The sequence below is a fragment of the Vulpes lagopus genome, chromosome 13 (genome assembly GCF_018345385.1).
Source record: "Vulpes lagopus strain Blue_001 chromosome 13, ASM1834538v1, whole genome shotgun sequence".
Lineage (NCBI taxonomy): Eukaryota > Metazoa > Chordata > Mammalia > Carnivora > Canidae > Vulpes > Vulpes lagopus.
The window spans coordinates 6018471-6034954 of NC_054836.1; the positions used below are offsets into that span (position 1 = coordinate 6018471).

A 16484-nucleotide genomic window follows, 5' to 3' on the forward strand; every position below is an offset into this window, starting at 1 on the left:
CAGGTTTCTCTTTTTCTCCTTTCTTGGTAGTTTGAAATTATGCTTTTGTATGCCACAGACTTCCATTTCTTAAAAACTTTATCCATCAAGAGTTGTTTAGCCCTAATATAAGTTCGTTAAAATGATGCTATGCATGTGTGTGTCAACATCAGAATCACCCCCAGAGACTTCTTCAAAATGATATCCTCACCCTAAGATTCTCTCATCTGCTCTTATGTAACAGAAAACACTCCTAACTTTGAGGATTACTGGTCTGTGAGATTATTATTTTGTTTAAAAATGTGTAGATAGATTTTGTTTTGGGAGAAGAAATCCCTTGATGACTGTTCTAGAATATATACTTACAGTATTTGTTAGTGAGGTATATAGATCTTCACTTCCCTTATGAGATACCATTCTACTTCCAAAAAAGACCTTACTGTTACTTGTTTTCTGCAGAAGCTTGTTTTTGTTCTCTTTGTATATTTTACAAAATTTTATTATATTAAATGATTGTATCAGCAACTAGAAGTAGTTTTTAGATTTTTCTCTTTTTGGGAGGCTAGTTATCAGGATGATAATCATCATTGTGCCTATTATTGGAAAAATGATGGTGGACTACCAGCTGTATACCAAATAATGATCCGTTGCTTTCCTTCATTCTTCAGAATGTGGATTCTAAATTGGAAATGCACTGCTGATAAAACTTACAGAAATGATTTTTTTTTTCTAGAAAAGGCCAGGAAAAGGTTGCCTAAATTAATTCTGCCATTTTCAGAGAGGATTCTATAATAAAGAAGGAATGAGAAAAACAAGTTTTGAGCCAGTATTGCACATTTTGTATTAATTATATTTCTGCTGAGCTTCCAAAGTACTGGTGTCATTCATTTAACAGATGTGTATTGAACGCCTTCAATATGCCAGGCATTCTTCTAGACACAGGAAATATATTAGTGAACCAAACAGAATACCTGCCTGCGTTGGTACTTACTACTAGTGATGACAGATGATAAACATATTAAATAAGCAATTTATATAGTACATTAGTATTGATAGGTATTATGGTAAAAAAAGTAAAGGGAGATCAGAATTAGAAGGGGTGAGAATGGACAGTTGCCATATTAAATAGGATGCTTTTAATAAGCCTCATTTAGAAATGAGATGTACACAAAGACTTGAAAGGTATGAGGGAATGATCTAAGATAATTTGGGGAAGATAATTCCTGGCAAAGGTAGGACTAGAACCAAAGACCCGAGAGTGGGAGCATTCTGGCTTTGTTTAGGAGAACAAACAGCAAGGAGGCTACTGTAGCTGGAATAGAAGTAAGAATGATAAGAGTAATCAGAGAAGTAATAGCAGGGATTGGGAGATCGATTGTGAATGACTTCGGAAGGCAGCGTTAGGACTTCTGTTTTCACTCTGAGTGAATAAGGAGCCAGTTCAGGATATCGTGCAGGGGAGTGATGTGACCTGCTTTCTGTCTTACCTGACTAAGATCGCTAAGATCTAAGACACTCTGACTGCCATATTGACAATAGACTAAAGGAGAGTAAGAATGGAGGCAGAGTAACCTGTAAGGGAGATAGTAGAAATCTAAGTAAGAGATTATTGTAGTGCACACCAAAGTAGCAGCAGTAGAAATAGTGAGAAGTAAAGTAGAGCAGATTCTCAATATGTATATAGAAGATAGAACCAACGGTGGGAATGCAATCTGGTGCAGCCACTATGGAAAACAGTAGGCAGGTTCCTCAAAAAGTGAAAAATAGAGCTACTCTACAATCCAGCAATTGCATTCCTAGGTATTTACACAAAGAATAGAAAAACATTAATTCAAAAGGATACATGCACTTCAGTGTTTATAGCAGCACTATCTACTAATAAGCAAATTATGGAAATAGCTCAAGTGTCCATTGATTAATGATACGTACACAATTGAATATTACTCAGCCAAAAAAAAAAAGAAAGAAATCTTGTCATTTGCAATGGTATGGATGGAGCCAGAGAGTATTATGCTAAGTGAAATAACTCAGAAAAAAAGACAAATACCATATGATTTCACTCATGTGGAATTTAAGAAACAAAACAAATGAGCAAAGAGGAGGAAAAAAAAGAGGCAAACCAAGAAACAGACTTTTTAATGTACTCTCTACACCCAACGTAGGGCTCAAACCTACAGCCCCAAGGCAAGCGTTGCACACTCTACCAACTGAACCAGCCAGATGCCCCAACACACTCTTACCTATAGAGAACAAACTGCTGGTGGTTACCAGGATTAGGGGTATGAGTTAAATAGGTGATGGGAATTAAAGAATGCACTTGTGATAAGCATTGGGTGATGTATGGGAACGTTGAATGACTATATTGTATACTTGAAACTAATACTACACTGTATGTTAACTAGCTGGAATTTAAATAAAAACTTAAAAAGGGAGCTCAGCGGTTTGGCACCTGCCTTTGGCTCAGGGCGTGAGTCCCACATCAGGCTCCCTGCATGGAGCCTGCTTCTCCCTCTGCATGTGTCTCTGCCTCTCTCTCTCTGTGTCTCTCATGAATAAATAAATAAAATATTTTTTTTAAAAACTTTAAAAAAAAGAACCAACAGAATTTTATGATCGATTGGATGTAGGGTTTGAAAGAAATGACTCCAAAGTTATTAGCCTTAGTGGATGGAGTTACTATCAATTGAATTGAGGATCTGGGTAGACCCAGTTTGTGGTCGTGGGTGGGGACTCCTGACTGGGATCAGGAGTATAATGTTGGGTATCTTCAGTTTGAGATGCCTGTGAATCAGCCAACTTTATACATTGAGGTGATAGTTGGATATTCAAGTCTGGCTTTACTCAGATTGTGTAATATCACTTGATACCTGTTAAAATCCTAGGCTAGTACATATCAATTCCCCTTAATCAGATTATTAAAATAATGGTTTTTGCCCTAGCGTTCTGTATGTAGAACCAGTAGGTTTATCTTTCACCTTCCAAGTCAGAAAAGAGGAACAAATTAACCCTCAAATAAATGGAATATAGGAAATTAGTGAAACAGGCAACAATTGAAAAAGTTTAAAAAGTGAAAAGTTGAAAAAAATAAAAAATAAAAATTAAAAAAAGTGAAAAGTTGGTTCTTTGAAAAGATGAATAAAATAGCAAGACTTACAAAGAAAATAATAGTGAAAATATAAATTGTGAGCATCATTACAGACCCTATATACACAAAAGGGAATAAGAAGGTTTTATGAACAATTGTCAACAAATTGAGCAACTTGATAAAATAGACAAATTCCTTGGAAGACACAACTAAACAGACACAGGAGGAATTAGAAAATCTTAAGGAAAAAAAAAAAGAAAATCTTAAGGAACTCCATATCAATTACAAACATAGATTGAATTTGTAACTGAAAACTTTCTAACAAAGAAAACTAGTTCTTAATTGCTATCTCAGCAGATTCAGTCAACCATTTAAGGAAGTAAAAATACCAACTCTTCACAGACGACTCTAAGAAACCAGGGGAAGATAGAGCACTTTGTATATCCTGTTATGAAGCAAGTTGACTCTGATATTAAAGACCCGACAAAAATATTACAAGCAAAGAAAATTATAGACCAATACTTGGGAATGTGGATGCAAAATTCTTAGTTAAATTTTAGCTAATCAGATCTATCAATATTTAAAAAGGTTAATGCACAATGACCAAGTGAGGGTTTATCCTAGGAATATAAGGTTGGTTTAACATTTGAAAATCAGTCATTCACCTCCTTGACAGAATGACAGAATATTAGTGTGAGTGATACTTGAAATCTTAAAGGCTGGAAGCACGGGTATAAAATACATCCTGAGGAATCAGTGGTATCAACCACTTAGGTCTTACAAAGTGCTAAGTAATTTCATCGAGATTCTCCTCATTGGTCTACTCAGTCCTTTAACTTACCTATTTTCTAGTATCCTCATTCAAAATAAAGATAAATAGTTCTCCCAAATTAAATACAGTAGTTCTAAATATTCTCAATTTTTGTTGTTTGTTCACAAATACATACTTAAATAAATTTTAAAAATAAAATAATTCCAAGAGGTGGTCCAGTATTTTGGAAAGCAATCCCATAGAAAAATCAGCATATTCTTTAATCTAAATGTGATGTTGTTCTACTATTTGGTGGATAGACTTAAGCAGCATATATTCAGGGACATACAGTGGCTAATAAATGGCCAAAATGATATTTTTCTCTAATGTGCTCAGCTAATTTGCTTCTATTTTTCTTTTACAGTTTCAGCTTCTAGCTTCAGCTCTATTCAAATCTGGCTCAGATTTTACAGCTCTAGGTAAGTACTCCAGTGCAGTTTACCCAGCTTAGATGCCCTAGCACTTGGGGGATTGGGTTTCAGTTTCTTTTAAATGAAACAGCAGGTGAGATGTTCATCTGAACAGAGCAAGTTTCAGGGGAGCAAGTTTCAAGGTAGCGTGCAAAATTTCTAATAACCTGTTACAGAGTTCTTTTCTTTCCACACATCAGTCCCCATTAGTTTGCAGTTCCTGTTACACCAGTTGCTGGGTTATTATGCAAACACATGGCAGTAGAAGCATAATCAAAACAAATTAACTTGTCTAGCATTGTTTCTGAATGTAGACTATATTACTGATACACTTACCGTGAGTTAACACTTACTGATTGAATGATTTTTCCTCTGTTCTTTGTGGAATTGTATGGGATCAACAAATTGGTGATAGAGTAATGTTGATGGGAAAAATCTTGTGAGATCTGAGAAAATGCATTATCTCTTTCCTGAAAATGGGAGTTTTTTATGCTGTTACCTTAATTATTTAAGATACATTCTACTTGAAACTCCAGTGTTACTTGGGCACCCCAAATAGGAGCGTCAGTCTTCATTTAGCAATACTCTCATTTGGTATTAATGAATCATTAAAGCGAGCTAGACTATAGTGCAGTGGGGAATCTGTAGAAGTTCCACAACCCAGAGCTTTATTCAGGTGAATTCTTAAGAATCTTTTCATTAGGATAAGTCATTATGATAGCTTTACTTTTTCAACAAGATTGTAGGCTTTTGAAATATGGGAGTTTTTAGCTTTCCTCTTGTCATAAAACATGGTCACATTGTGGATGCTTATTAATTCCATTGATGCCTGTGCTATTATTATTTGCCTTAGAATTGAGCAGTAATATTGAAATTTTCTAGTATGTGTATATAGATACTGCTCTTTCTCTCTGGAATAAAATAACACTTTGGGATATCAATTTAATTTCTTCATTGTTTACCCTTTTGTCTCCTAAAGGTGAAACATACCTTAAAGAAGAAAACACAGCATATATAATTCTGGTGTTTATGAATGGGATGGAAAGAATAGGAAAGAGAGGCTTCTTCACTGATCTAGGCAACTCTAGTCCTGAGTTCTAATTGAGAATACATAGGATACCACAGTGCAGGGCCAAGCAGACTGCTATAAAACTTAGGCTCTCTGGGACGCCTCGGTGGCTCAGTGGTTGAACATTTGCCTTTGGCTCAGGGCATGATTCCGAAGCTCTAGAATCGAGTCCCACATCGGGCTCCCTGCATGGAGCCTGCTCCTCCCTCTGCCTGTGTCTCTGCCTCTCTCTCTCTCGGTCTCTCATGAATAAATGAATAAATAATAAATAAAATTAAAAAAAAAAAAAACTTAGGCTCTCTGAAAATTTAGATAATCATTTACCACTATGCCATACACACAAATGTTTTGAAGCCAGTAGAGATCTTAACCTTGTGATGGAGAACCTAGGTATAAGCATTATTTTAGAAAGTCTATATCCTTGTGAATTTCATTATTTGAAACAGAGATTTAGTGATATATACGTTAGGAGCATGGCACATAAATACTTGTTTGAGTAAACATGTGCCTTGTTATGTATGGATACCACAGCCCAGAGCCATTATTTTTATTTTATTGGTGGGCAGCACTAAAATGTCTCTGGCTGACTTATATTCAGCCTTTAGAACAAGAATTTCTTGGCAATTATTTAAATATGTTAGGCTGGTGTCAGCAAATATTTTACCTTTAGCTGAACTCCTTTCCTTGGTCTCCGCCCCGTTCACTGCCAGCTGATATATTTTATCAGGAACAATTGGTTTTATTTGGATTCCAGGCAAATCTTGGATACACGGAGAACAATACAAACAACAGAAAAAAATACAAAAAGAAAATTCCTGTGGGGTTTTATTTCCTGCCTTGTCTGAAGGGAGGCAGTATGTCTTAGTAGGCAGTAGTTAAGAGACAAGAATATAGGAGAATGATTAAGAGTCAGAATCTAGGTTCAGTCCAAGTCCCTGCTCCGCTGTGTCAGGTATACTTGGACCCAATAAAAAAAAAAAAAAGAATCTAGGTTCAGCTGTCCGCTCTGGCTCTTGCTAATTTCAAAAATGATCTTGAGCAAAGTCACCTAATAATTTCACCATCTATAAGATGGAGGTAATAAAGAGTATTTACCTCAAATTGTTGAGAGAATTAAGTGAAATAAATATGGAAAACAGCACTATAAAACAGTAAGTGCTCCATTCAGGGTACTATTATTATTACCTCCCTTAAAAATGTAATCTTGGGGCACTTGGGTGGCTTAGTTAAGTGTCCGACTCTTCCTTTTGGCTCAAGTTCATGAGATCAAGCCCCACATGGGGCTCCGAACTCAACAGGGAGCCTGCTTCTCTCCCTCTTCCTCTCCACCTGCCCCTCAGTCCCACCTCGCCCCCACTCCTTTTTTTTTAAAGATTTTATTTATTTATTTATGAGAGGCACAGAGACAGAGAGAGAGGCAGAGACACAAGCAGAGGGAGAAGCAGGCTCCATGCAGGGAGCCCAACATGAGACTCGATCCCGGGTCTCCAGGATCACGCCCTGGGCCGAAAGCAACACTAAACTGCTGAGCCACCCGGGCCCCTCGCCCCCACTACTGTGTGTGCATGTGCACATGCTCTCTTTCTCTCACGTAAATCTTAAAAAAAAAGAAGAAGAAGAAGAAGAAGAAGAATTGGAATCAAATGGATTATTTCATGTATATATGTATACATCTATTTAAAGATTTTTAAGCAACCTCTGCACCCAGTGTGAGACTCGAACTCACAACCCCAAGATCAAGAGTTTCATGCTCTATTGAGCCAGCCGAGTGCCTAGACGTATACATTTTTCATGTACAGATCAACTAAATATGTCATTTTCTAAATTCTCCAAAAAAAAATTTGCTTCCTGGGATCCCTGGGTGGCGCAGCGGTTTGGCGCCTGCCTTTGGCCCAGGGCGCGATCCTGGAGACCCGGGATCGAATCCCACATCAGGCTCCCGGTGCATGGAGCCTGCTTCTCCCTCCGCCTGTGTCTCTGCCTCTCTCTCTCTCTCTGTGACTATCATAAATAAATAAAAATTAAAAAAAAAATAACTATTAAAAAAAAAAAATTTGCTTCCACCAAACTTTCTTAAGATTTTTAGTTTTCTATTTATTTGAGAGAGAAAGAGAGCATGAGCAGGGGGAGGGGCAGAGAGAGAAGTACTCTCTCCATTGAGCAGGGAACTGGATGCCCGGCTCAATCCCAGGACCTGGAATCAGGACTCGAGCCAAAGATAGACACTTAACTAACTGAGCCACCCAGGTACCCCTCTGCCGAACTTTCTGACTTTCTTTGGAATTGCTTATCTTAACCTCTTACTGAAATTAAATGAAAGTATTCATATCCTATGTAATTTAAAGAATTAGAAAGGTGGAAAATGAGTTAAAAACAGCTGGCATTATCTTCATTTTGAAAAATGACTGCAGAGAAAAACAACCTCTGAGGATCTTTAATTTAGAGCTTCTGGTGGCTTTGGCACTTTTAAACTTGAACTCAGACATTTTGCTAATTTTTAGAGCTGTATCTTGTTTCCAGAAAGTATGCACTGGAGCAGTTTAAGTGTATTTTCAGCAAGTATGTGACAAGTAGGAAAAATCTGGTCTATAGTGTATATTTGCCTTTTTTGATCTTCACACCTCTTTTTAGAACTTTTATGGCCCAAATATGATGTGCAAAATATGAATTCAGACAGATGTTTAAAACATCTTATGCCTAAAGTAGTGCTTTTTGTCATGTGTTGACATTTATGAATGAGGAACCTTAAGAATTTCACGGTATTTACTATGCCCTTTTAACCTTTATACTTTTGCTATATCCACCAAATTTAGATTTCAGGAGGATACTTTCTTCAGCCTCTCTTGTCTGTAGCCCTCATGTTTACAGGTACTTTTTATATAACAATAAGTTTATTACTAGCAATAGAAAAATAAACTTGTATCCAGTAGAAAAATGAGATTTCTTGCTATTTCTTCTTTACCATAAATAGGAAACATTACCTAGTCTGTATAGGATGTTAAATTAAAAGTATATTCCTAAGGGCGCCTGGGTGGTGCAGTTGGTTAAGCATCCAAATCTTCATTTTGCCTCAGGTGGTGATCTCAGTGTTGTGAGATTGAACCCTGCATTAGGCTCCTAGCTCAGCATGGGGTCTGCTGCAGATTCTGTCTCCCTCTGTCCCTCCCACTTGGGCTCTATCTCTATCTCTATCTCTCTCTCTCTCTCTCTCTCCATCTCTCTCTCAAATAAATTAATTAATAAATCTTAAAGAAAAAGAAAAAGTATATTCTTAATAGGTCACTTTTCTTTTTTAGAGCATCTGTTGTCTTCAGTCATGGTAGTAGTGATAAAGCAATAGCTGGTATTTGTTGAACACCGACTGTGGGGCCAGGTACTATTCTAAGCACTGTACATGTCTTAACTCATTTAATCTCCATGATAATCCTATGAAGTGATCTGCTTTTATATAGGAAGAAACTGGGACACAGAGAAGCTTAGGTAACTTCCCAGGAATAGTGCTAATGAATGACAAAACTAGGATACAGACTTTAGTAGTATGGCTTCAGAGCTCACTCTCTAAACCACCAACCATACTACTTCTCATTGAGCTTTACCAGTGTCTACTACTCTGAGTGATTAGTTCCTCATTGCATTTTATGGTGAAAATGAAGTGAGAGAAACACTGATTAGGAGTATGAGATTTCAAATCTTTTTTTGTTGTTGTAGTTTGGATGAGTTTCCTGCCCCTTTTTAAGTTGTTTTTTTTTTTTTAAAAAAAAAAAAAAAAAAACTTTGACTACAGATAAAGCTTAAGGTTCTCCTTGAACAACTTTCCTCAACCTCTGTCCCTTCTCAAGTGTAACCACTCATATCTGGAAGATCTTTACACACGGACACACACACACACAACTATATACATAGACATACAAATACAGTTGATACTCTTTATTTACAGTAGTTATGTTCTGTAAAGTCACAAGGAATACTGAATTAGTGAATACTAAATCATTGTTCTTATGGGACATAGAGTTAGGTTCCTGATATTATTGATCCATTGCACAAAGCTTATCTAATGTGTATTTTCTCTATAAGGCACATCATGGCCTTTTTGCACTTAGAAACACTAGAGAACACTTCAGCACTACACTTGGGGACCATTTTAAGCAGTGAAATCACAACAAAAAGCACAAAAATGCGAAAAACATGACACCAGTAGATTGAAAAGGACACTTGTTTATAGTATAAGAAGTAATAAAAGAAGGCAGAGCATCATTCAATTCACCATCAGCTGACAATGTGTGCCTGTGGTGACTCAAATGTTCGCTGCTCTCCATGTGTCTGTGAATGACCACATAGTGCCACAAGTATTGGTTTTGTGGTTACAGATACATCTTAGTGGGTAGGCAAATGTACAAATAAAGAATTTGTGCATAATAAAGATGGACTGTACCCACACACAAACATACACAGATAATTTTGTTTGTGTGTTCCATTTTTATTTATTAAACAATGTAAAATATTCTACAACATAACATTTTAAAATTTAATGATGTGGCTTGGAGATGTTTTTAAGAAACTACATTAGATCTATTGTATTCATATTAAGTGATACATGGTATTCCATAATGGGATCTATCATAATGTAAACATTCATCTAACGATAGTATAAATTTCAATTTTCTCATTGGTAAATGGTGAATAAAAATAAAACATGTTCAGATGGTAATCACACCATGAGAAGCATTGAGTAATGTATAGAATCGTCAAATCAAAATCACTATGTTGTATACCTGAAAGTAATATAACATTGTATGTTAACTTATATACTCCAATAATTTAAAAATATTAAGCCAAAAAATAAACATGTTCTTCTAAGGATTAAATGAATTTAGCACACTGTGTACAATTTAAGCCCTCAGTTAATTTTAGTTAATAAAAATAAATAAATGCATTTTGGAGTCAGACACAGATTCAAATTCCATTCTCTTCCCTCACCAACTGTGAGATCTTACTAAATTACTGAGTATCTCTTAAGTTGTCTCATCTGAAAGGGGAATTTGTGATAACTGCTTCATTAGTTTTTTATAAGAATGAAAGTAAATAAAACAAAAAAGGGAAACATCCTAAAGTTGACTACAAGCCATTGGGTAATATTACCACACAATAGGAGGAAGAAAAGAGAGAAAGCTTTTCAGTGTAATGTTGCAATGCTTAGACTACACTCTTAGTGAGATATATTCTAAAGACAATAAAAGCAAAGAAATCTTGACTTTTTGCTAGTAGTGGTATGAGTATAGTAATCCTGGAACATATTTTGTATGTATTTTACATTGAACAAATAAGTAAATATGATGATGCTGTAGGGAGTTAGTTTCCCTGCTGGGAGAAAGGAGATATTGTGAATAGGGAATGGGATAAGGAGAGGAAGAATCCTGTAGAGTTCTTCTTTTTTTTTTTTTTTTTTAAGATTTTATTTATTCATAGAGACACAGCTAGAGAGGCAGAGACACAGGCAGAGGGAGAAGCAGGCACCATGCAGGGAGCCCGACGTGGGACCCGATCCCAGGTCTCCAGGATCACGCCCTGGGCTGCAGGCAGCGCTAAACCGCTGCACCACCGGGGCTGCCCTCCTGTAGAGTTCTTTAAAAATGGGAATCATCAACAAAATCATGAACTCATGACTTTGCTTTTAAAAAGCTGTGTAGGGATCACTGGGTGGCTCAGTGGTTTGGCGCCTGCCTTTGGCCCAGGGCACTATCCTGGAGTCCCGGGATTGAGTCCCGCGTTGGGCATCCTGCATGGAGCCTGCTTCTCTCTCTGCCTGTCTCTGTCTCTCATGAATAAATAAATAAAATCTTTAAAAAATAATAAAAATAAATAAAAACCTGTGTATATAATATGTATTGTACATACCTGTAGAGGCCTAGAAACACCACCACCCTTGGCAGTTAACACAATTGATCTTGATTTCTAAATATCATTCACCACTGAAAGGAATTAGGGCTCTTTGGAAAAATTCTAGCTGATTCAGCAAAAAAATCTCTAGCTATTCTAGAGCTGTGTAAAGATGAGCTTGGATATCTGCTATGCCAAGAAATAAGGAAATGCTCAAAAATCAGTGGGAACATTTAAAGACAGAAACCAGCTCAAAAGAGCACTCACTGGCCAAAACTGCGACAATAAGTATTAAAATGAATAATGGGGGGATCCCTGGGTGGCGCAGTGGTTTGGCGCCTGCCTTTGGCCCGGGGCGCAATCCTAGAGACCCGGGATCGAATCCCATGTCAGGCTCCCGGTGCATGGAGCCTGCTTCTCCTTCTGCCTGTGTCTCTGCCTCTCTCTCTCTCTCTCTCTGTGTGACTATCATAAATAAAAATAATAATAAAATAAAATAAATAAAATAAAATATGATGGCTAATAAATACGATATATTGAACAAGAAAAGGATCCATGAGTACATAGTCATGTAAACAAATAAAATAGAGGAAAAAGAAAAGCTCTTTATAATTAATATCAGTCAACAAATGCAGAAGGAATTGTAGAGTTAGGAAAACACTTTCATCAGTGGTTTTATTGAGATGTAATTGTTTTAGCAAGAATCATTAATGAGTGAGGGCTAATATTGAGTGCAAGCCTTTTTGGGGAGCAGGATATTCACATAGTCTCAAATGCTCCTCACCAATATTTTACTAATTGCTGAGCGTGCCTGAGTGACTCAGTTCATGGAGCATCTGACTCTTGATCACAGGTCCTGATCTCAGGGTTGTGAGTTAAAGCCACATGTTGGGTGAGGAGCCTACTTTAAAACTTTTCAAAAATTATTTTACTTAAAAAAAAAAAATATATATATATATATATATTACTAATTGCAGTTGTAGAAAAGAATACCTTCACACTGGAGAAATCTGGCTATTGTAGCTTAATCAGGTGATCAAAGTTAACATTGGGACAAACTGATAGCCTGTGCCTCCTGACATGATACACTGAGAAGGACTACATTAATACTCTTAATGTAGTATTCTTGCCAGAACTTCATAAATTCAATCTGAGCACAAGGAAGCAGTCAGACCACCCTAATTCAGCACATTCTGCAACTATGTATCTGCTCCATACTTGTCAAGGATATCCGAGTCATAAAAAAACAGGCTGAGGAACTATTCCAGGCCAAAGAAAACTCAACACAGTGTTTGATACTGGATTGAGTTTTAGGTTTTAGATGAGTAGGGAAAAAGACTATAAAAAGATTATTAGGACAAAAACATTGTTTTAATATATAAATATGTATATATGTTTATTATATAGTGGTTATTTAAGTGATGTCCTTAGGTGAAATGAACCCAAGTATTTAGAGCTGAAAATGTCTACGATTTACTCCCAAAGAGTTATACAAAGAAAGAAAGTATGTGTGGGATACAAACAAATAGAGAATGAGAACACATGTGACAAAATGTGAACAAGTAATCTAGATAAGAATATATAACTGTTTGGTGTACTATTCTTGAAACTTTTCTAAGAGTTTGAAATTTTTCAAAATTTTAGAAAACTGTGAAAAGCATAAAATAGAGAAAATAATCTTATCATTCAGAGATATCTTTGTTTACATTTCAGAGTATTTCCTTCCATTCATTTCCATGCTATTTCTTTGCTAAATCTTAAGCTCCAAAGAAGTAAACATCTGTCCTCAAAATAAGAGTAAGAAAATTTTTTTTAATAAAAAGGAATGTACCTTTCTTGAGGCATTGTTTATTTTCCTTCCAGGAAACTGGTATCCTTGGCAATGTTCTGTTCTGTTCATGTTCTTTACAAGAGTAAAAAACAGAGTGTACCTAAAACTGTATTGTAGGTTGAATGAAAATTGATCCAATTTGAAATAGTTTTCCACTGAGTATCATGGCATATATAACTCTGGCACTATTTCTAGGTCTTATGGTACTCAGTAGGGCTCTTATGTCTCAGCCATTTCACAAATGGAGAAATAATAAAACTACTTTATTTTCCTACTTCATATGTACATAAGAAATTTGAGGGGATCCCTGGGTGGCGCAGCGGTTTGGCGCCTGCCTTTGGCCCAGGGCGCGATCCTGGAGACCCGGGATCGAATCCCACATCAGGCTCCCGGTGCATGGAGCCTGCTTCTCCCTCTGGCTGTGTCTCTGCCTCTCTCTCTTTCTCTCTGTATGACTATCATAAATAAATAAATTTAAAAAAAAAAGAAATTTGAAGCAGCTTAAAGCAATATACCAGCTAACTAAAGGAAGGAAGCATCTCACTGAATATTCCTTTGGCTGGAATGAACTTGAAAATTACATGTTTTCTGGAGGTTAAAGGGGGGAAAATGCTTTAGTTCCATGGTCCCCACCTTTTAAGAATTTCATCCACTTTCCAATGTTTATCTGGATAAAAGTAGTTCATTGCTCAATTTTTCACATGGCATGTGCCTGGCATAGAGCCCAGTGCATAGTACCACAAATGTATGGCATTTGCTATGTGCCAGGTACTCTTTTCTACGTTATTGTACATGTATTTCCCTCAGCTGAATTTTCACTCAGTTCTCTGAGACTACTTCCACTCTCAGGACCTTAATGATTTTTAACCACTTGCTAAAAGAAAGTGATTTTAGTATATTTTTCATTTTGATTTTTTTGTGTGTGTTTTTTTTTAAAGATTTTATTTATTTATGAGAGAGAATGGGGAGAAGGGCAGAGAGAGGGAGAAGCGGACTCTACACTGCGCAGTGAGCTCAATGCAGGGCTTGATGGAAGGACCCTGAGATCATGACCTGAGCCAAAACTAAGAGTTGGATGCTTCACTGACTGAGCCACCCAGGCACCTCTGATTTTATTGTATTTTTATTATCAAAAAAATTTTAGTGGGTCAAAAGCATTATAAAGGCAGAAAAGAGGAGTGAAACTGCCTCAGTGGACTAGAAGAAGAGAATGCTTATAAGGGAAAGAAGAGAAATCAGTATTAGTTACTAAAGTTACTAAATTAGTTACAAAACAGTCTAATGAGTGTTCTAAAGCCAGTCATTAGAACAGGTGCTTCTAGTGAAATTGTATTTAATATGCACAGTAACACCATCAAGTAAGCAGGATTAACACAAATTTACAGCTGTAGAAACAGTTGCAGAACGGCTGATTAACTCCCCTAAGATCACACCACTGCCAGATTAATAGAACTGGGTTCAGGACCTCTGTCTAGTTTTGAAATCAAATTTGGTTTTGATTTTTCCATTATACAATGGTGCTTTTCTCAACTAGTTTCTCTATTACATGTTTTAGACACAATCGATGAGTTTCTTTGTATCTCTCCTTTACCAGGCTTTTCCGATGTGGATCACACCTACGCTCAAAGAACTCAGCTCTTTGACACCTTAGTAAATTTCTTTCCTGACAGCATGACTCCTCCTAAAGGCAACCTGGTAGACCTCATCACACTGTAACCGAAGATCACTGGACAGAAATGGAGAACAGGAGTCTGCTTTCAGTATTTTGGAGTTCAACTCTGTTGACCGTCAGGCTGCAGTGATTGAGGACTGCACCAGAATTTTGAAGGGATCTTACTGTCACAAGTTTTAACCCTCTTCCTTCATACCCAACCTCAGCCCCTTTCTCCTCATCCCTTTCCTGAATTAGGTTAATAAAGTGAAATTGATATACTTTCCATTTAAATATATATATATTTTTTTCTTACTTTAGCTTTTAAGAACGAATAAGTACAAAAGACAAAATAATGAGGCAGTTTACCCTTTTCGGATTTTTATTTCATTTTTATAAAATTGGGGCAAGTAAGCGTGTTGACAGACCCAGTGCTGGAAGAATGGGGTTTTATTGTTGGCTGGTTTGGCCTCTCTTCTTACTCCTCCTTCCCCATTTCACTTTACCTTACATCACACAACAGCTTGTAAGTGGTGTCACTTGTTTACCTCTTTCCTTCATTCTTAAAAGTATATAGTTCTGTAGGGCAAATGATGTATGTTTAAGTGATATATGTGTCTTTGTCGATTAGAGTCTTGTATTGCATTAAACAGTAGGAGGAACAGAGGGCTCAGATTTATGCTCCTTGTCATAGAACTAAAAACTAACCCATGATTGATCCAGGTACTTATCTGAGATTGGTATATAGTATTTCTATAATGACATATTTTATAGTGGATATTACAATAGCTTTGAGTCACAGAAACCTTAAACTGAGGAGATTATAGTTCAGAACCTTTAAGAGCCAATATAAAAATTACCAGCAAGAAGATTCTAGTAGTGATTAATATGTTCATTGATGTCTTTGTAGCAAATTTTGGAAGAAAATGACTCTTTCCTCTGGTAGAGCTGATTCCATTCCCCCTTTGTGCTCTTTGTAGCATTTCCACTTGGGAAAGTGGGCTTCCAGAGCTATGCTTTTGTTTATTTCCATATACGTTGGCTCCCCACATCTGCTTCTGTATACTGATACCTTAAAGAATAATGGTGTAGTTGTCCAGTGGAATACAGCTGACAGGCATTTCGTGAAGCACACATAGGCTTTTAAGTGGAGAAAAAGAAAATAATGGTGCAGATATTTTTTTCATTAAAAAAAAAAAAGGCAGATGGGGATCCCTGGGTGGCGCAGTGGTTTAGCGCCTGCCTTTGGCCCAGGGCGCGATCCTGGAGACCCAGGATCGAATCCCACGTCGGGCTCCCGGTGCATGGAGCCTGCTTCTCCCTCTGCCTGTGTCTCTGCCTCTCTCTCTCTCTGTGTGACTATCATAAATAAATTAAAAAATTAAAAAAAAATAGGCAGATGGGCTTTCCCACTGTTCCATTTTTTTGTGGGAGATAGAGGTATGTATGTATCATTCCATGGGGTGCTGTGGAGTGCAGTGTAGGAAGCCCACACCTGGCCAGTGCTTGCATTTGCTCAAAATGTGCTGTATGCAACTGATGCCCACCATGCTTAAAGCAGACAGTACAATAAATGTCCATCAGTCAGTAGCTCTGAAAAGCAAAAGACTTTGTGGAATGTCCCTGAGTAGCAAGATTAGGCCTCACCAAAGAAAGAGAAGACTTTGACTTGCACTTTCGAAAAGTCTCGTGTAGGAATGAGACTGAGACCCCTCTTCACTGTCTTCATTGCTTGGTTTCAGTGCTTTTGGGAATGGACAGAAATCTGTTT

General features: G+C 37.0%; 1 protein-coding gene across 7 annotated transcripts in view; it reads left to right on the top strand.

Annotated features, from left to right (window-relative positions):
• Positions 1-15007, top strand: part of MKLN1 (muskelin 1) — a 317327-nt gene extending 302320 nt beyond the window's left edge. For all 7 annotated transcript variants that reach the window (XM_041727786.1, XM_041727787.1, XM_041727788.1 and 4 more), the window contains 2 exons: positions 4240-4294; positions 14657-15007. In XM_041727786.1, coding sequence (XP_041583720.1) covers positions 4240-4294; positions 14657-14778 — 177 coding nt within the window. In that variant the 3' untranslated portion in view covers positions 14779-15007. The remainder of the gene's footprint in view (positions 1-4239; positions 4295-14656) is intronic.
• The last annotated feature ends 1477 nt before the right edge of the window (positions 15008-16484 follow it).